Raw genomic sequence first — 21209 nt, 5'->3', positions numbered from 1 at the left:
AAAAGTAGGGGCTTGGCTTAAATCTTCCGGGGTGGCACGGGGAGTGAAGTCCGAAGGCAAGCCATAAGGATAAGCTTGCGGACTATACCTTCGACCAAACACAGCCGTGTTTCTGTCTCGGCCCGGATTTAAAGCGGGTTGCAGCACCGGCTCCGCTTCCCTAACCATACTGGAGGCGGTTGCCGTGGCTTTATCCTCTATGGTTTTCTAGAGTTTTAACATGACCTCCGAGATGGAAGCCATTTGATCTTTTAAAGCCGATAGATCGGCCTTCATCTGTTCCTGCACGCCCTCTTCATTATCCATTTTTCTGGATCGAGTGTTATAGGGGTGCCTTGATGTTTTCTTAGTTATGATGAAATTCCTAAAGAAATAAGCAACGGTGAGTATGCCACCAAAACATGAGTATGCAAATGGATGATCGGAGCACTTGGATCCACCCCAAGGTTTTTAGATAACATGATGAGTTCAAAACTTCTCATTTTATAAAAAGAACAAAGCTTTCATCTAGCCAAGATTATACAAAGGTATTACAAGAGAACCTAACGGTTTCTAATTATGTGGGCCATCAAATCTATCATGTGTTGACAGTAATTGATTAGCCCATGAATCTCCTCGGGGGTCGTACACACTTCGGCCATGGCTTTCGCTTTGGCTAATAGACTCGGGAGGTCTTGACTTCCATTCAAGGTCAAGGCGAACCTATCCATCCACATAGTCGCTTCTTGATGCAAAGCATCAATCACCCTCCCTCTTGCTTCTTTTTCGGCGTACACTTGTGCAAAATCCTCCACTAGCTTTTGTTCATGGGCCACAGACTGGTTTAACTCTTCCTTGTATTGCCCTATGATAGCTAGCATGCTTTGCTCCATGGCTTCCAAGTGTTGAGCCAAACTCCTTTTGGACCTCGCGCAAGCAACTAACTCTTCTTTCAAGATCATGCCATGCACCCGTGACCGATCTCTTTCCTCTCTTCGGAGCTTGAGCTCATTGTTATTACCCCACAATGCTCCTCGGAATTTCTCTCGGCCATATTCCTCCTTGCGGGCCCTTTTGGTTTCTTGTTCAAGGGCTCTTGCAATGGCCACGTTTTCCTCTTGAAACTCGGTGCACTCTTTCCGGATGTGTGTAGCAGCTGATTTGAACTTCTCCTTGGCGAGTCTTGCCTTCCCTAGCTCCAATTTTAGAGCTCGGACTTCTTCATCTTCCTCCGGAGCTTCGAAGTTCTCCTCATCGATAACTTTCAACTTGGAGAGCCAATCTAACCCTCGCGTGTGAATTCTTAGCCATCCATGATAACCTCCGATGACGCCATTACGGATGCCCCTAAGCTCCTTGTCTTTCCTCAACGGACTCCTCCACGCTTTGTGGATTCTTTGTATAACCTTGAGACCTTGCGTGCCTAAATCTTTCACAAGGAAAGGTGAGAGACTCCTTTCCGTTGGCGCTCCCCTCATGGGGTACCCTAGCTGTCTTATGGCGAGTGCGGGATTATAATTAATACACCCCCTAGTCCGTATCAATGGAACATTAGGGTATTCCCCACACGAGAAAAGAACTCCTTCCTTGCCTTCCTTCCAACGAGGAAACCAATTGATCGCGCTGCCCCCTATCCCAGCCAAATGCTGGTCCCAATCGACTCTTCCTTTTTCGGCGCATGAGCAATAACTTTGAAGCGGACACGGGTGTCTTGTATCTTGTTGGAATAGGTGTGAAATTAACCACACACAGAGAGCGGGTAAACAACAGACAATCCGTGCACTGTTTTTCTCACACCTCCGGTCAAAGGTGTCAAACAAATCTGCCAAGATAGCCACCACTGGACTTTCCTTGCTATGGTGATATGCGAGGAAAGCATCAATGGCGGCTAAGTCTACCAAACCGTCAACGTTCGGAAAGAGGACAACCCCAAAAATCAGCAAAGCTAAAATATCCGCAAACGGGCCCCACTTCTCTTGGCTCGCCATATCCCTTGCCTTGCCTTCCAAGTATTTCCGTGGCAGGCCCACTACTCCATTGCGAGTTTGTTTCATGCGATCCAACTCTTTTGCTGAATCTCCAATCACAGCTGCAATCTTGCTCAAGGAAGGAAGAAAGCCGGAGAAAAGATACGGTTTTCTCCCCCCAAGAGGGCATCCTAATATCTCCTCAAACTCTTCAATAGTTGGTACCATTTGGAAGTCCCCAAACATGAAACACCTCAACGGCTGGTCATAGTATTGGGCGAGGGATATGACAGCTTCCGGAAATACCTCCGCTGCGGTCAAATCTAGAATCTTCCCGTAGACTTTGCGGAAGGCTTGCCTTTGGAGGGGTCCCATCAATCGTCCCAATTCCTTGAGGCTAGTGACATCTAGACTTTTAACCTTGACTTGATAAAACCTTTTGCCGTTTTGATTTGTCCCCATCATTTACCTAAAAAAAGGGTGGATCAAGACTCCGACATGAATGATGCGATGCGTATGCATGAAACGGAAAGAAAACAAAATAAAAGGTTAATTCATACATACGAGACCGCAGAGATCCAACTTTAATGCTACGTTTTGGGCATGATGGTGCCTCAACATAGTATTAAAAAGGTTACGTATTACTCTAAAGAAACCAAACATCACTAGCAAAACTATAAACTAGTGCTATTTACCAAAAAATGCATGAGAACGAATGGCACGAAGCGTGTTTGCTCTTTACCCCTATTTGGGAACCTATAGGACAACATCTAGGGGTCTCTAATAACTACTCCCCAACAATTCATAACTCACACAGCTGTTTTCTAGAGGTATCATCACTCAAGATAATAATATTGTGGCGGTATGGAATACCAGCGACAACACATTATAAAGAGAGAAAGCTCTAGACGAGGTTTCACTATTATCAAGCAAGTCGGAGACCTAGCATGATGATAGATTCACCTCCACTCCTTAAATTCCCATGAACCCGGGTGTAGGGCCCCTTTTTACTCAAACCTGTGGGTGCTTAGTGTAAAAATGTGGAAAAGACAGCAGTTATTACACTTTACACAATTTAATAAATGCACACGCCAGGTTTCACAATTCCACAATTCCTTAGAATAGGCCTAACTCACAAAAAGGTCCCCAGTGGAGTCGCCAACTGTCGCAGCATGCCCTTTTGCGGGCGAGCGAAGGCGAGGCTCACGGGTGCGCTTTCCAAAGGAGGAAAGATGCGAGGAGTCGCCACCAATGTTTATTTGTGGGAAACGTCAGAAAAACCGAAGGAAACCGGTCAAGATGAAAATTCTAAGTTCGGGAGTTGTATTTACGCTTAAGGAAGGTATTAGCACCTCTCGCGTTTGTCTCAAAGGACAACAACCTATTTTTAGAATTGTGGAAATTGTGTTACCTTAACTTTTATTTCTTTTTATTTTTTGAGGTCGACAAAAACGGGGCTTTTGCTCCTACGTACTCTCCATCAAAGAGGAAATCAGACCTACGTAGTTGTTTCTTATGCGTGAATCAAGTGATTTTTTTTTACTAGAAAGGTGATCATTTTAAGGCGTTGGACCTTAAAAATGATCCATTTTACTTGGTAAGAAACTGAAATGATAAACTTTCAAAACCCTATTTTTGTGGACGAGCTTGACTAGGCGAATTGATTTTAGCCTTAGTTTCACTTTAGTTATTCGTCAATTCAATTAAGAATGAGAAATCCCAAAGACAAAACGTCCGATTGATTTTTTCGCTTTATTATACTAAAAGGCATTTTTTGATTATTATATTATTATTTTACCTCTTTTTTGATTTCCAACGTGGTTACGGCACGACCGAACGGTCGAAATTCATTTTAACCGAAATTAACGGATGATACAATTCAAACGATCGGTGGAAATTTATTTTATTTTTAGATTAGGCGAGAAATGACTTAAATAAATGACTTAAGCACGTCAAAAGGGGGTATAAAAAGCGAATGAAAACGAGAATAAAAATACATGAAACAAAAATGTGGACCACCATGGGTACATAGAATGAATTGAAAAGCTCGATTTGAGGTACTTACCTATTGAAGACTGAAGAAAACGAAGAATGAACGATGAATGTTGAAGAACAGTCGAGAATCTTTGCGTAATTACTCACGAAAACGTTACGGAAATGTTACGGAAGCGCCTCAGCTTGGATTTTCTTCATGGAAATAATTTTCCTCAGCAATTTCGAGAGAATGAGAAGTGCCAAGAAGGCTGAACCCTTTTCTTCTTCACTCCTCCCCCTATTTATAGCAAAATAGGGAAGGAGCTTGCCACCCAGCTCGCCCAGGCGAGCAAGGTTGCTTCCTCCAGTAGCAACAGCCTTCTGGAGGAAGGATCTGGAAGGCCCAAGTGGGCCTGATTGCTATTTGTAACCCCCTTTTTACTAAATGCACCCCCCTTCTATTTTTTTTGGTAATTCTTTTTCCGTAACGTTACGAAACTTCACGAATTCCGTAACGATACTTATTTTCCTTCCTCAAGGTTACAAATTCATACGGATTATGTATTTACTCTTTCTTAGCTTTTGACGAAGTTACGGAAACTCACTGATTGTGCAAAAACACATCTTTTCGATTTCCGCCACATCATGGAATTTTACGGATCGCGCAAGCCTGCTTCCTTTTGATCTCTGACACATCTCGGGACTTCATTTATGGTGCAACAAAGGATGCCAAGTATCTCAAAGTGGCTAACCAAAGGTTGCATGTCATCAATTAATAATCCACGGACGAAATTAGGGTATGACACAAATGAATTTATTGCCTAGCGCTGTTCATGTGTCCTCCACCATCGAGTCTGGAGCCCCGCGAAGTTATTGCGTAGCGCAGTTTGCCAATTCTCCATTCTCCACTTTTTTCGGAGCCCCATGAATTTATTGCCTAGCGCTGTTCATGTGTCCTCCACCTTCGAGTCTGGAGCCCAGCGAAGTTATTGCGTAGCGCTGTTCGCCAATTCTCTATTCTCCACTTTTTTCGGAGCCCCATGAATTTATTGCCTAGCGCTGTTCATGTGTCCTCCACCTTCGAGTCTGGAGCCCCGCGAAGTTACTGCGTAGCGCTGTTCGTGAATTCTCAAGTCTCCATTTTTTTCGGAGCCCCATGAATTTATTGCCTAGCGCGGTTCATGTGTCCTCCACCTTCGAGTCTGGAGCCCCGCGAAGTTACTGCGTAGCGCTGTTCGTGAATTCTCAATTCTCCACTTTTTTCGAAGCCCCATGAATTTATTGCCTAGCGCTGTTCATGTGTCCTACACCTTCGAGTTTGGAGCCCCGCGAAGTTATTGCGTAGCGCTGTTCGCCAATTGTCCATTCTCCACTTTTTTCGCAGCCCCATGAATTTATTGCCTAGTGCTGTTCATGCATCCTCCACAAACGAGTCTAGAGCCCCACGAAGTTATTGTGTAGCGCTGTTCGCCGATTCTCCATTCTCCACTTTTTTCGGAGCCCCATGAATTTATTGCCTAGCGGTGTTCATGCATCCTCCACCAACGAGTCTGGAGCCCCGCGAAGTTATTGCGTAGCGCTGTTCGCCAATTGTCCATTCACCACTTTTTTCGGAGCCCCATGAATTTTTTGCCTAGCGCTGTTGATGAATCCTCCACCAACGAGTTTAGAGCCCCGCGAAGTTATTGCGCAGCGCTGTTCGCCAATTCTCCATTCTCCACTTTTATCGGAGCCCCATGAATTTATTGTCTAGCGCTGTTCATGCATCCTCCACCAAAGAGTCTGGAGCCCCGCGAAGTTATTGCGTAGCGTTGTTCGCCAATTCTCCATTCTCCACTTTTTTCGGAGCCCCATGAATTTATTGCCTAGCGCTGTTCATGTGTCCTCCACCTTCGAGTCTGGAGCCCCGCGAAGCTATTGCGTAGTGCTGTTCGCCAATTCTCCATTCTCCACTTTTTTCGGAGCCCCATGAATTTATTGCCTAGCGCTGTTCATGTGTCATCCACCTTCGAGTCTGGAGCCCCGCGAAGTTATTGCGTAGCGCTGTTCGCCAATTCTCCATTCTCCACTTTTTTCGGAGCCCCATGAATTTATTGCCTAGCGTTGTTCATGTGTCCTCCACCATCGAGTCTGGAGCCCCGCGAAGTTATTGCGTAGTGCTGTTCACCAATTCTCCATTCTCCACTTTTTCGGAGCCCCATGAATTTATTGCCTAGCGCTGTTCATGTGTGCTCCACCATCGAGTCTGGAGCACCGCGAAGTTATTGCGTAGCGCTGTTCGCCAACTCTCCATTCTCCACTTTTTTTCGGAGCCCGATGAATTTATTGCCTAGCGCTGTTCAGGCATCCTCCACCTTCGAGTCTGGAGCCCCGCGAAGTTATTGCGTAGCGTTGTTCGCCAATTCTCCATTCTCCACTTTTTTCGGAGCCCCATGAATTTATTGCCTAGCGTTGTTCATGTGTCCTCCACCTTCGAGTCTGGAGCCCCGAAAAAGGTTTGAGAATGGAGAATTGCACTAAGCAATCACTACGCATAGCTCCAAACTCGAAGGTGGAGGACACATAAACGAAAACGCAATTCATGGGGCTCCGAAAAAGGTTTGAGAATGGAGAATTGCACTAAGCAATCACTACGCATGGCTCCAAAATCGAAGGTGGAGGACACATGAACGAAAACGCAATTCATGGGGCTCCGAAAAGATTGAGAATAGAGAATTGCACTAAGCAATCACTACGCATATCTCCAAACTAGAAGGTGGAGGACGCATGAACGAAAATGCAATTCATGGGGCTCCGAAAAAGGGTTGAGAATGGAGAATTGCACTAAGCAATCACTACGCATGGCTCCAAACTCGAAGGTGGAGGACACATGAACAAAAACGCAATTCATGGGGCTCCGAAAAGATTGAGAATGGAGAATTGCACTAAGCAATCACTACGCATAGCTCCAAACTCGAAGGTGGAGGACGCATGAACGAAAATGAAATTCATGGGGCTCTGAAAAAGGTTTGAGAATGGAGAATTGCACTAAGAAATCACTACGCATGGCTCCAAACTCGAAGGTGGAGGACGCATGAACGAAAATGCAATTCATGGGGCTCCGAAAAAGGTTGGCAGGACCGAACGGTCCACCGGGTTTTTCCACCTAAAAGGAAAACATGCTTTTTGCAAAGAAAAATAAATCATTCGCGAGAGCACCACATCTTAGAGAAACAATATACTTGTGCCAAGGGTAATCTTCCTTGTAACCGAGAATGAAGGGCAGGATGTCAACTTTTAGCTTTTAAATGAATATGCAGGGGAAACATCAGGCTAAGCTGAAAATAAATCACTCATAGTGTATGAAACTCACACAGGCAAGTGTTTTATCCTATTCCCAAACCATAACTGCACCATGACTTTATTTTGCACATGACTTCCTATCGAATCATAGATCAAACGTACGATCACGGACCAATAGGATTCTCTCGAGGTTAGTGTTTTTGGAGAGGAAGCTGGGTGTTTCGGTCTTTTCCTATTTGTTCATGTGGGATGGGATATTGCCAGTCGAGAATGATTTTGAGTGGCAATCTGGCTTGAAGAATTTTTGTCCTCTTTCTTTCATTGATCGAGAATTGCTTCTTTTCCCTTTTCACTTCTTTTTGATCTTTGATCGGGAATCCTTCTTTCCTTTCTTCTGTTCTTTTCTTTATTTTCATCTCTTTTTTCCTTTTTTCTTTTTTTCCATTTCGTCCTTTTCTTTCTTTTCACTTTTCCTTCCCCATTCCTTTCTTTGGGAAATCGGGTTTTAGCATTCTATTTGCTCTCCCTTGAGGAGATTCCGCTGTCCTTTGCTTCGGGGGAAGAATGAGGATTCCCTTTTTTACAGGCCAAGGTTCAAAAAGGTCTAAGGTTGTGTTTCAATGGGGTCTTTTATCGGGGGAACCCAATCTTGATATCTGGGGCGAAACCAATTTGGTTGTCAAGGTGTCGATTTCGGGCTAAACTTCCATATTATTCCATAAGGCACGCGAGACAATGATGATTTGAAAACAACGTGCAAAATTAGTCATGGCTACAGCCAGGTGGGCCCTCAAGCATCCCGTTTATGGCATTGTGATACTACGGTTGGGAATTTACACAGACAGACCCAACGTTTCCAAGTTATGTTCTTTCATCAGTTCAATGAATTCATCCATCCTTATCTCGGTTCATTCCGGAAAATAAACTCTTAGCATCAGTCCCTTGTTTCTAGAAGATACGTTTGCTCTTTACAAATGATTTATACTTCTTAACTATAACATGTCGACCTTCGCGGTCTTTCTTTCTTTTCACTTTTTGTTTTATTTTTATATATATTCACTAAAATTATACACCTGTGGTCCTTTATGAGTAAAACCTTTCTTTGTACATCTATACATGGCAAACGTTTTCTGTACATGCATTAGAACTCTTTCTCTTTACGTCACACGGTCTATATACAAACCCTATTTACATTCAAAGATTTTTTTTCATTTTTCCCAACACACACTTATGGTTCACACAAAAGTTTCTTCATATACACTCGTTACTCACACATACAAGAATTCCTTTCCACGCGTCACACAAAAAAAATCCTTTTATACACACTTTCCTTTTTCTTTGTATATGCAGACATTTTATTCACAATGCTTCTCTCTTTTTATTAGGATTTTTGGTTCATTTTATTTTTTAGGACGACGTTCCTAAATGAAAAAACTCTACACGGTTCCGGAATTTCAACAAACATTATTGACAACAACGAAACAAGTACCGACGTAACAACTCAAACGATATATATGTACAAAACAAATGACAATCAACACGAAACAAACGTTAGTCCCTCAAGTCATGTAAATGATAAAGGATGAAACATAAAAGAACATGAATCTGGGGATCCCACGGTCATGTGGCTCCACATGCCACCGGTCTCTTGGGACACCGTAACAAAAAGTGGGGTGGTCGACCAAAGCAGGGCTTTTGCTCCTACGTATCCTCAATTTGTGATGAGGAACTCAGACCAACGTAGTTCTTGACAACTGTGAGACTAAAAATAGTCTCGGTGTTTTCTTCACCAAAATGCGAACATGCTTTAGTAAAGAGACAAAACTTCCAACTGATCAGAGCAACATATGCTTTTTGGATGAAAAACAATGTGTCTATCGGGGAAGGAGAGTATGCTGATGAAATTTTCTCATAATCGTAAATGAGATTTTGGATGTTAGCATTTCATTTCTAAACGACCATTTAGAGGAAACACTGGGTCCAACAAAGATAGGAAAAAATCACTCAAAGTGTATCAATCTCACACAGGTAAGTGTTTTATCCTAATTTCGAACCATAGATATGTCATGACTTGATTTTGCAAATCATTTCCTATCAAATCAAAGATTACATGCGTGATCATGGATCAATAGGACTTATTTTGGGAATGGTTTTTAGGTGGGGAATTTGGCTTTGAGTGTTTTTGCCTTTTCCTTTTCTGTTTTTGTTTAGTGCGTGGCGAGAAAGTGGCTAGCGCACAGGATTTTGGTTGGCAATCAAAGGGAGAGGGCCACTTTGGGTCGTGGTTTCCTTTCTTTTTTTGTTTACTTGGTGACAATTCTGTATTGTTCAAATATTGTCTGGTCTAAAGACCTTTCTGTATGTTTCTTCTGTTTTCTTCCGATCCTTGATCGGGAATTTTCTTTCCCTTTTTTGCTTTCTCCCACTCTTTGATTGGGAATTTTTCTTTTTTTTTGCTTTCTTTCGATTCTTTTGATCAGGAATTTTTTCTTTTTTTTTTGTTTTATCCCGAGGGCAAGGATCGACATTCTCACCCTAGGTCAAGGTTTATGGTAAGTTGGGATTCTGGCTCAAGGCTTGTAGAACGGCTGGTCATGATATATGTCAGGGTTTGGCCAGCGGTTCGGGGATAAAGGGGATGTCCTATATTATCTCCATGATACACATGCAACAATGATGATTAGGAAATTTTATGCAAAACTGGTCATGCATGTACCCATGTGGACACTCAAGCATCAAGTTTTTATGGTCATGTGACACTAGGGCTCATGATTCATTTTCCCTATTTTAAGTCAACCCAGTGTTTCCAAAATACGTTCTTTTATCAATTTGTGCATTCATTCGAGTCCATTTTGGGCGTCCGGGAAAATTTTCACAGCATTCACCTTTCAGATGTATACACATTCTTTCAAAAACTAGTTATGATCAGCAAATTTTTTCAAAGAAAAGTTGGAAGTCATCTCTTTTCAAAAGCATGTTGGATTTTCAGCTAGACAATTTATTTTTCCTTTTTCTCTTTTTTTTTATCATTTGTTTACTTCTTTTTCTTGTTTGTTTTTCGTGAGGTATTTGCTACCTAAACATATGTATATTTTTGTGAGACATTTTGCTATATACATGCGTGTCCAAGGTATCTTGCTACCTAAACATACATATATATGTTTCGTGAGATATTTTTTCTATATACATGCATATTCAAGGTATCTTGCTACCTAAACATACATACATATATATATATATATATATATATATATATATATATATATATATATATATATATATATATATATATATTTTGTGAGGCATGACTGCCTTCCGAGCTTGTGCTTGTTTTATTTAAATTCCTAGGATCATGAGCAACTAGGTGTGTCCTGCTATGACTTGAGAAACAAAAAGTGATCAAATAACAAGAGATGTAAAAGTTACTAGGTTGCCTCCTAGTAGCGCTTCTTTAACGTCTTGAGCTGGACGCATGATGGCTTGTCGGTTACAGACCTAGTACTTTGCTTACCTTTGGCTCTGGACTTTGGTCGCCTATTGGTCGGCCATGGGTCGTAAGCAACGCTCTAACCTTTTTGTGGATGAGCTGAGGTGAACTCTAGAGGTGATGGTATTTCGCCCAGGCTGCTGTGGTGTTTCGCCCTGCGCCTGCCTGGGGACGCAGTACTTCTTGATGAAAGCTCGATTAGTAGGGGGCCTGATGCCCTTGCCGGAGGTGACAAGCACTCCGTAGAACTGACAGAGACCCGTAATTAGAGCTTGACAACTCCAAGACCTTGTTGGACTTCTTCGGGTCCACTGGGTGTCTTGCAGGCGCGATCCCTGCAAACAATAGATGAAATCAAAAATCAGTTGAGCGAGGTGCATACTTACCTATGTCATGATGACGTGACCTTGCCGGGGGAAACGGGCACCCTGTAGGACTACAGAGGCCCGTAACCAGAGCTAGAAACCCCAGGGCCCTGTTGGACTTCTCCGGATCCACTAGGTGTCTTTGTGGGTGCGATTCCTGCAAACAATAGATGGTATCAGAAATCAGTTGAACCATCTGTATACTTACCTATGTCACGATGGCATGACCTCGCTGGGGGAACAGGCACCCTGTAGGACTGACAGAGGCCCCTTACCAGAGCTGGAAACCCCAGGGCCCTGTTGGACTTCTTCGGGCCCACTGGGCGTCTTGTGGGCGCGATCCCTGCAAACAATACATGACATCAGAAATCAATTGAACTATGTGCATACTTACCTATGTCATGACGGCACAGACCAACCGATACATCTGCAGGGGGAGATTGGCATTGTGGTCGCCGTGCAGAATGTTGCTAAATAGCAACGTCATCCACGTCAGGGTGGTCATGTTGGTGCGCATGATCCACACTCATCTTTTTGCAGCGGCACGGGTGAAATCTTGCCCCGGTATGCATAGTAGATGCGTGATAGCCTCCCTCTCTGGATGTGCTCGCACAGTTGGTCGCCCTCTAATATCAGGGGGTGGCCCAGGAACTGATAAAAGGAAACTACTGGCCCCTTAACCGGGAGCGCAAGTCTCGGTTAAGCATCTAAGGGAAAAGGACCTTATATTCTCTTAAGGTGTGGATATGGAGCACACTGAAAATGAGGACACGTAGCCCTCTAAAGGCGAGGGCGTGCAGCCCTCTGCAGGCGAGGACATATAGTCCTCTAAAGGTGATAGGTACTAGTACCAAAGGGTCCACCTTTATGAGAAAGCAAGAGATCGACTCATCGAGAAGGCAGGTCATCCAAAAAGATTGGACACGAGATGTAGGAACTCTATGCAGTTAACATAAATTTTAGGGATGCAAACACATGCAACCTTTGTTGTGAAATTTGGTAATGCTGACCGCACATGAAACAATGCAATGCAATGGAAAATTGTACAATGTTCATGACATTCTTTCCCTATTTCGTGATTTTGATTTTGATATAATTTTTTTTGGAAAACACAGATTGACTATCCTTTTGAAAAAGGTGATAATTCATGCAACCTTATCCTATCTTTTGCAAATCTCTCCGGGAACTCCCTCAGAGTTTATATTCTGTTTGATTTAGTCACTTGACCATTTTGGAGTGACGACAATGGAGCCGTTTGACGTTTAATCAATCTATTGAACTTCCAGGGCTTGTCTCCCCCTTTTTTTTGTTTAAAAACATCGACGGGTGATAACTTTTGATCTGCCCCTATGTTCACTTGAGGCTCATGCACAATGCCCTTCATTGCCTCAGTGTAAGGCTTTGAGGTACCAATTGTTATCTTTTGTCATGACCTTGTAGCTGGGAACCTATTGGGTGAAAACTTCTAATCTGCCCCTAGGTTCGCTTGAGGTTTTTGCATGGTGCCTTTCATTGCCCCAGTGTAGGGCTTTGAGGTACAATCGTTGTCTTTCGTCATGACCTTGTAGCAAGGAACCTATTGGGTGAGCACTTCTAATCTGCCCCTAGGTTGGTTTGAGGTTTATGCATGGGGCCTTTCATTGCCCCAGTGTAGGGCTTAGAGGTACCAATTGTTGTCTTGTTTTCACAACCTCGCAGTGAGGAAGAATGAAAGATGCAGTTGATTCTTGCAAAAAGAATTTTCCAAGGACGAGAAATAGTTGAAGGATCTTTCAGTTGATGGATTAAGTCAAATGACTCCTATGTAGAAGCAAGATGTTTTGATGTCTTGATGATGCTAAAGGATCAAGTGCTTCTAAGTTTTACTCAAGACAAGAATCCAAGAAAATCAAGATATATGATCAAGTTGATCTCTAGAATCTTTAGGAAGAAGTTTCCAAATTGAAAATACAAAAGGTTTGACCAAAGAATTCTATCATTTCAAATTGAGATTTTCTCTATGGTAATCGATTACCGGCAGTTGAAAATGTTTATCACAGTCACTAGAAATTTGAATTCAAAATTTATAACTTGTAATCGATTACACAAGTCTTGTAATTGATTACCAGAGGGAATTTTCAGAATATAATTCCCAAGAGTCACATCTATTCAAATGGTTTATGAATGGCCATCGAAGGTGACTTGGAAACACGAACTTAAAGGGAGTTTTCATTGCCCAAAAATTTTATCCTCTCAAAAGATTAAGAGTTTTTCTGAACTGAAATGTTTTATCCTCTCAAAAAGATTCCTTGGTCAACCACTTGCATATTTAATAAGGAATTTTGATTGATCTTCATTTTACAATCCATCTCTTTTAAGAGAAATTTCTTCTTCTCTTCTTCTTATTTCTGAAAAGGGATTAAGAGACCGTGGGTCTCTTGTTGTAGGGGATTCTTGAACACAAGGGAAGGGTTGTCCCTGTGTGCATTGTTAATCCGAAAAGAGAGAGTGAAAGTTTAATTAGGGAATAGTCTTTGTATCTTAATTTAACCCCCTTTTTCTTAAGGTAACTGAGGCCATTTGTCCAACATCCTATTCTTGATAACTCGCTTCTCTCTAAAAGACAGACTTTCCGGAATGATAAAATGAGGTCACATGAACGTCTTGAAAAACACAGTCAATCAAATGTTTTTTTTTCTTCTTCTTTTTGAACCCTCTTTTTTTATTTTGGAACTTATTTGTTTTGAACTTTACTCATTGTTTTAAGGCACCCCCACCAACGTGCAAGACGAGTAATCTATGATTGAACGGTCTTGGAAGTCCAAACTCAGGAGCACAGGTCGCTTGAGCAAACTGACCAATGGCTTGCACTTGAAAATCCTGATGAGTCATTAGAGACATCTAACAACAGCTTTCAAAATTGCCCCATGTGTGGCATCTCTTGTCAATGTCAGGATTTACACGCGATTCTCCTCAAATTTCAGCCAGCCCGCATCAATTAGACCTTGCACCTTACGCTTCAAGCCCCTACAATGCTCAATGGAATGCCTCGGGGCTTCTCCATGACAAACACACGTTGCGTTCGAGTCGTATTCTCAGAGAAAAGGAGGTTGACGAACCTTGGTTGGGGTTATGACTACCATTGAATTATCAAGTAGATATGGGAGCAAGTCAGCATAGGATACCAGAATTGGGGTGAATTCTACAGGCTTTCTCGCTGCAAAATTCATTTCTTGGTTGATGTTTCTGGTTTGTGCTAAAGGTGGTGTTTGTCATTGGAAGTGCGGTAGGTAGGATTTGTGGTTGATTTTAGGGATGGCCTTTGTGGATAACTGGGCGGTGGGTAAGGAGAAGGTTTGTTATTGGCTGAGTAATGACATTGTTGGGTTGGTGGGAAACTTGGCTGTATAGGAATGGCAGTCACAGCATGGGCTTGTCCCTCATTCTCACCCTCTTAATTTGCCCCAGTTTTCTCATTCGTCCAAGCAGGATGACTAAATTTTCCTTTTTTTCAGACTCACTTTGATCCTTTTGTCGGTGAAGACCATATCATCAAAGCTTGAAGGTGTGTAGTCCACCATCTTTTCATAGTAGAATACTGGTAATGTGTCTACTATCATTATCATTTTTTCTCCGTCATTGAGGTGCCACTTGAGCTGCCAGGTCTCTCCACCTTTGGGCGTATTCTTTGAAAGATCTGTGCCCCTTTTTGCACATGTTCTGTTGTTGCATCCTATCCGGAACCATATCAAAATTGTACTGATACTGCCTAATGAAGGCAACCATTAGGTCCTTCCAAGAGTGGACTCGAGAAGGTTCCAGGTTAGTGTACCAGGTAACAGCTACCCCAGTAAGATTTTCTTGGAAGGAATGTATCAGCAGTTCCTCATCTTTTGCGCATGCCCCCCATCTTCCGATAATACATCTTTAGATGGTTCTTGGGGCAAGTAGTTCCCTTGTACTTGTCAAAGTCCAGCACCTTGAACTTGGGAGGGGTGATGATATTGGGTTCTAGGAACAACTCCTTTAGGTTAGCAAAGGCATAATCTTCACCTCCTTCAATGGCCCTGAGCCTTTCCTCTAAATGATCCAACTCTTCCATTTCTGCCATAGCACGAGGGTTTTTACTTGTTGTGGAATGCAAGAGGTGTAGCTGGGGGTGATACTGAGGGCCTTTTGAAGTGTTTTCAAGGGGTATACCACCAACTGCTTGCCCTTCAGTGGCATATCCGAGCCAAGGCTCGAAGTCGGCTAGATTGTGATGGGGAATTTCATGCGTCTCCCCCACGGTTTAAGAGACATGTGCATGATCAGTTGGGGTTGTTGGCTCTCAATGGGTATAGGAGTGGAGTTATTGACATTCTTACTGGGAGTGTACGCTACATTGGATGGTGTATAGTTGGGAGGCAATCCATATGGTGGGAAGGCATGCTTGTTTTGACTTTTCGCATAATGGGGGCCGCCCGTACTTCCCAAATCTTTGCCTACCATATCTGAGGTTGGATGATTCATTTGGTTGATGTCGGATGGGGACGTCGGGTTCACCTTAGCAACAATGCTGGTAGCAGCAATTGCAACCGCATTGCTTTCCATTATCTTCTTCACGCTCATCATGGCCTCCATCATTGTGGCCATTTGCTCTTTCATGGCCTCCATGTTGGGCCTTCATTTGCTCTTGCACCTCCTCTACTTCACCCATTACTCTAGTTCTAGCACGGGTTCGGTAAGGGCACCGTAAAGCGTGTTCTTTTCTTTTTTATAACAATGATTAAGTTTTTCTTTTTTTTTATTTTTCAAGGAAAAAATGTAATGAGCAATGCAACCAATGAACAAGATGGATGTATGCGAATGATGCACAGTTGATGTATTGCGAATTTTATGCAGGATATGGGGTTGAATCAATTTAGATTTTCAACATGGTCCAATGACATCTTCGTCAAGTTGAAACTGGAAGTAACAAGGACATTAACAGTCCTAAATGTGTTTGGCAGTAGACAAAGCAGCGATGTAACCCGATCCATCTTCTGCCCCAATTTTTTGCAAGATGGTTACTTCCATACTTCAACTTGACTCGATGAACCTTTTCGTAAAAGCACGAGCTTGGTTCAACCCCATAACCCAGAGAATGGCAATTTTGATCGCCAATACTTCAACAACATTTCATAGGGATGAAAGACTCGGGAATATGCATGTTATGCATGGAAAATGTAATTATGAGATTGAGATGCCCGAAGAAACATCCTTTCTTAGTTAAACATGCATTAGGTACCATGTTCAATCATTTTGTTTTCAAGTGAAATGGGTTTATGATCCCAACATGGTTGGCTCATGGTACCGAATATATGCAACTAAGAATGCAGTGTGAATTTTCGTGCTTCCCTTTTTTTGTTTTTGTTTTGTAGAGGAAAATACAAGGATCATGTATAAGCAAACATGTAGAACAAAAAGTATGTTGAACGCATATGCATGATGATGCAATGACTCATGCAAAATGGGAATGTGATAACGGACAAATGCAGGAACGATATGATCATTATGATGCTGAAGAGATGTTTATGCGATGCATGATATGAATGCATTTACGGACACGAGAGCCCGGAAAATTATCTCTCCTTATTGCGCATTTGGGGGGCGCAATGCCCCATGTGTGCAGTTAAGAAGACGATATGGATCTTCCGGCTTCCCATGACAAAAGACAAGACCCACACGGCTGTTTTCTAGAGGTATCATCACTCAAGATAATAATATTGTGGCGGTATGGAATACCAACGACAACACATTATAAAGAGAGAAATCTCTAGACGAGGTTTCACTATTATCAAGCAAATCGGAGACCTAGCATGATGATAGATTCAGCTCCACTCCTTAAATTCCCATGAACCCGGGTATAGGGCCCCTTTTTTACTCAAACCCATGGGTGCTTAGAATGCAATGTAAAGAATGCGAAATAGACAACAGTTATTTACATTTTACACAGTTCAACAAATGCACACACGAAGTTTCACAAATCCACCATTCCTTAAAATAGGCCTAACTCACAAGAAGGTCCCCAGTGGAGTCGCCAACTGTCGCAACGTGCCCTTTTGCGGGCGAGTGAAGGCGAGGCTCACGGGTGCGCTTCCCAAAGGAGGAAAGATGCGCGGAGTCGCCACCAACGTTTATTTGTGGAAAATGTCAGAAAAACCGAAGGAAACTGGTCAAAATGAAAATTCTAAGTTCGGGAGTTGTATTTACGCTTGAGGAAGGTATTAGCACCTCTCACGTTTGTCTCAAAGGACAACAACCTATTTTTTAGATTTGTGAAAATTGTGTTACCTTAACTTTTATTTCTTTTTATTTTTTTGAGGTCGACAAAAGTGGGGCTTTTGCTCCTACGTACCCTCCTTCGGAGAGGAAATCAGACCTACGTAGTTCTTTCTTTAGAGGTGAATCAAGTGATTCTTTTTACTTGAAGGGTGATCATTTTAAGGCGTTGGACCTTAAAAATGATCCTTTTTACTTAGTAAGAAACTAAAATGATAAACTTTCAAAACTCTATTTTTGTGGACGAGCTTGACTAGGCGATTGATTTTTTGCTTTATCTTACTAAAAGGTATTTTTTTTATTATTATTATATTATTATTTTACCTCTTTTTTGATTTCCAACATGGTTACGGCACGACCGAACGGCCGGAATTCATTTTAACCAAAATTAACGGATGATACAATTCAAACGATCGGTGGAAATTTATTTTATTTTTAGATTAGGCGAGAAATGACTTAAATAAATGACCTAAGCACGTCAAAAGGGGGTACGGAAAGTAAATGAAAACGAGAATAAAAATACATGAAATAAAATGTGGACCACCACGGGTACATAAAATGAATTGAAAAGCTCGGTTTGAGGTACTTACCCGTTGAAGAACGGTCAAGAATCTTCGTGTAATTACTCACGGAAACGTTACGGAAGTGCCTCGGCTTGGATTTTCTTCACGGAAATAATTTTCCTCAGCAATTTCGAGAGAATGAGAAGTGCCAAGAAGGCTGAACCCTTTTCTTCTTCACTCCTCCCCCTATTTATAGCAAAATAGGGGAGGAGCTTGCCACCCTGCTCGCCCAGGCGAGCAAGGTTGCTTCCTCCAAAAGCAATAGCCTTCTGGAGGAAGGATCTGGAAGGCCCAAGTGGGCCAGATTGCTATTTGTACTCCCTTTTTTACTAAATGCACCCCCCTTCTATTTTTTTGGTAATTCTTTTTTCGTAACGTTACGAAACTTTACGAATTTCGTAACGATACTTATTTTCCTTCCGCAAGGTTACAAATCCTTACGGAATATATATTTACTCTTTTTTAGCTTTCGAAGGAGTTACGGAAACTCACGGATTACGCAAAAACACCTCTTTTCAATTTCCGTCACATTACGAAATTTCACGGATCGCGCAAGCCTACTTCCTTTTGATTTCTGACACGTCTCGGGACTTCATTTATTGTGCAACAAAGGATGCCAAGTATCTCAAAGTGGCTAACCAAAGGTTGCATGTCATCAAGTAATAATCCCCAGACGAAATTAGGGTATGACACTTACCAGGTAAAAATGATCATTTTTAAGGTCCAACGCCTTAAAAATGATCACAAATTCAAGTAAAAAGAATCGTTTGATTCACTCATAAGAAAGAACTACGTAGGTTTGATTTCCTCTCCAAAGGAGGGTACGTAGGAGCAAAAGCCCCACTTTTGTCGACCTCAAAAAATAAAAAGAAATAAAAGTTAAGGCAATACAATTTCCACAATTCTAAAAAATAGGTTGTTGTCCTTTGAGACAAACGTGAGAGGTGCTAATACCTTCCTCAAACGTAAATACAACTCCCGAACTTAGAATTTTCATTTTGACCGGTTTCCATCGGTTTTCCTGACGTTTTCCACAAATAAACATTGGTGGCGACTCCGCGCATCTTTCCTCCTTTGGAAAGCATACCCGTGAGCCTCGCCTCGCTTGCCCGCAAAAGGGCACGTTGCGACACAACTAAGATGAAACGATGCACATTCGAAGCCTTGGGTTCGATAGCCCCAATCATGTATGTGCCCCACATCGAGAACGACCATGGTGCTGACAACACATTCAATGGTATGAGTGGAACATTAACATTATTTGCAAAGGTTTGGCACTTGTGGCATTTCCTGACGTGAATACAACAATCACTCTCCATGGTGATCCAGTAATACCCGACTCTTAGAATCTTTCGGACCATGGCATAGCCATTGGCATGGGTGTCAAAGAATCCTTCATGTATCTCTATTAGTATCTGCTTAGCCTTATTTGCATTCACACATCGAATTAATACCATATCATGGTTTCTTTTGTATAGGACATCCCCACTCAAAAGGAAACTGGCTGCCAACCTCTGTAATGTCCTTTTGTCATTGTCAGAGGCCTCAGGTGGGTATTCCTTGTCCTTGATGTATCGTTTGATATCAAAATACCAAGGCTTACCATCCTCATTTTCTTCTATAAAAAAATAGTGTGCAGGCTTAATGTGACATTTGATGTCTATGCACAACAAATCTCTGTGAGGGCCTATTTTGAACATGGACGACAGAGTGGCAAGAGCATCTGCCATTTGGTTTTCCTGTCTAGGAATGTGATGAAATGATATATCATCAAAGATTTTCATCAATTCCTTGATGTAAGCCTGCTAAGGTATCAACTTATGGTCTCTGGTCTCCTATTCATCTTTCAATTGATGAATTACCAATGCCGAATTTTCGTACACTTTGAGCAACTTAACCCTAAAGTTAATTGCTGCTCGGATTCCTAGGGTGCATGCTTCGTACTCTGCCATATTATTTGTACAATCGAAACACAATCTAGTTGTGAAAGGCAAACATTGTTTGCCTGGCGAAACCAACATTGCCCTAATTCCATGACCCAATGCATTAGACGCACCATCGAACAATGCAATCCACTTGTCTTTGTCTTCATCTTCACCATCTTCCTCAAATAGGGCCATAATATCCTCGTCAGGGAATTCTGGATGCATAGGCTGATAATCACTTATGGGTTGTTGAGCTAGATAATCTGCCAAGGCGCTCCCTTTTACTACCTTCCGAGTGACATAAACAATATCAAATTCTGACAACAAAACCTGCCATCGAGCTATTCTCCCAGTAAGAGCGGACTTTTCAAAGATGTACTTGACTGGATCCATTTTGGACACCAACCAAGTAGTGTAATTCAACATTTATTGTCTCAAACGGTGAGCTTCCCACGCCAAGGCACAACATGTCCTTTCTAGTAACAAGTAGTTCATCTCACATGTTGTGAATTTCTTGCTCAAGTAATAAACAACTCGTTCTTTTTCTGGATTCATCGTGTTGCCCCAACATACACCCCATCGACAAATCTAACACAATCATGTACAAAATAAGAGGTCTTCTAGGCACTGGTGGTACGAGCACAAGAGGATTCATCAAACACCATTTAATTCTCTCAAATGCTACCTGACAATCATCATCCCACTTAACAGACTGATTCTTACGCAACAACCTGAAAAGAGGCTCACAAGTGGCAGTTAACTGTGATATGAATCTAGCGATGCAATTCAACCTCCCCAAGAACCCCCAGACTTGTTTCTCTGTATGTGGCTCGGGCATCTCGAGCATTGCTTTCACCTTGTTCGGATCCACTTTTATTCCTTTCTGGCTCACAACAAAATCGAGCAACTTTCCAGATTTTACCCCAAACGTGCACTTCACAGGATTCAATCTTAACTTGTATTTACGTAGTCGCTAGAATAACTTTCGCAAATTGATTAAGTGCTCCTCCTCTGTTCTTGATTTTGCAATCATGTCATCTACGTAGACTTCAATCTCCTTATGCATCATGTCATTAGTATGTTGCCCCAACATTTTTTAGCCCAAACGACATCACCTTATAACATAAGGTTCCCCATAGAGTAATGAAAGTCTTCTTCTCCATGTCCTCTGGTGCCATCTTTATTTGATTATACCCTGATAACCCATCCATGAAAGAGAATAGGGCAAAATAGGTCGTATTATCCACGAGAACATCAATGTGTGGCAAAAGAAAATTATCCTTTGGACTGGCTCGATTTAGATTGATCGAGGTCGTACCCGAATCAAATAAACATTAGAATGCAGTAACTTGGAAGTGATCCTAGGTCGTTTCCCAACGAGCAAT

The 21209-nt window shown here is 42.2% G+C and overlaps 1 protein-coding gene across 1 annotated transcript; it reads right to left on the bottom strand.

The window, feature by feature from the left end:
* Nucleotides 1-19734: 19734 nt before the first annotated feature.
* Nucleotides 19735-20217, bottom strand: LOC102667443 (uncharacterized). Its single transcript, XM_006593103.1, has one exon. The coding sequence runs from the start codon at nucleotides 20215-20217 to the stop codon at nucleotides 19735-19737; it is 483 nt and encodes a 160-aa protein (XP_006593166.1).
* Nucleotides 20218-21209: the final 992 nt, after the last annotated feature.

Source organism: Glycine max, chromosome 12, assembly GCF_000004515.6.
Source record: "Glycine max cultivar Williams 82 chromosome 12, Glycine_max_v4.0, whole genome shotgun sequence".
NCBI lineage: Eukaryota > Viridiplantae > Streptophyta > Magnoliopsida > Fabales > Fabaceae > Glycine > Glycine max.
The sequence above is the reverse complement of the archived record's forward strand: the minus strand, read 5'-3'. Positions and strand labels throughout refer to the sequence as shown.

Excerpts from the sequence above, each read along its gene's own strand:
- LOC102667443 (XM_006593103.1), bottom strand. The coding sequence starts at position 20,217 with ATGGATCCAGTCAAGTACATCTTTGAAAAGTCCGCTCTTACTGGGAGA.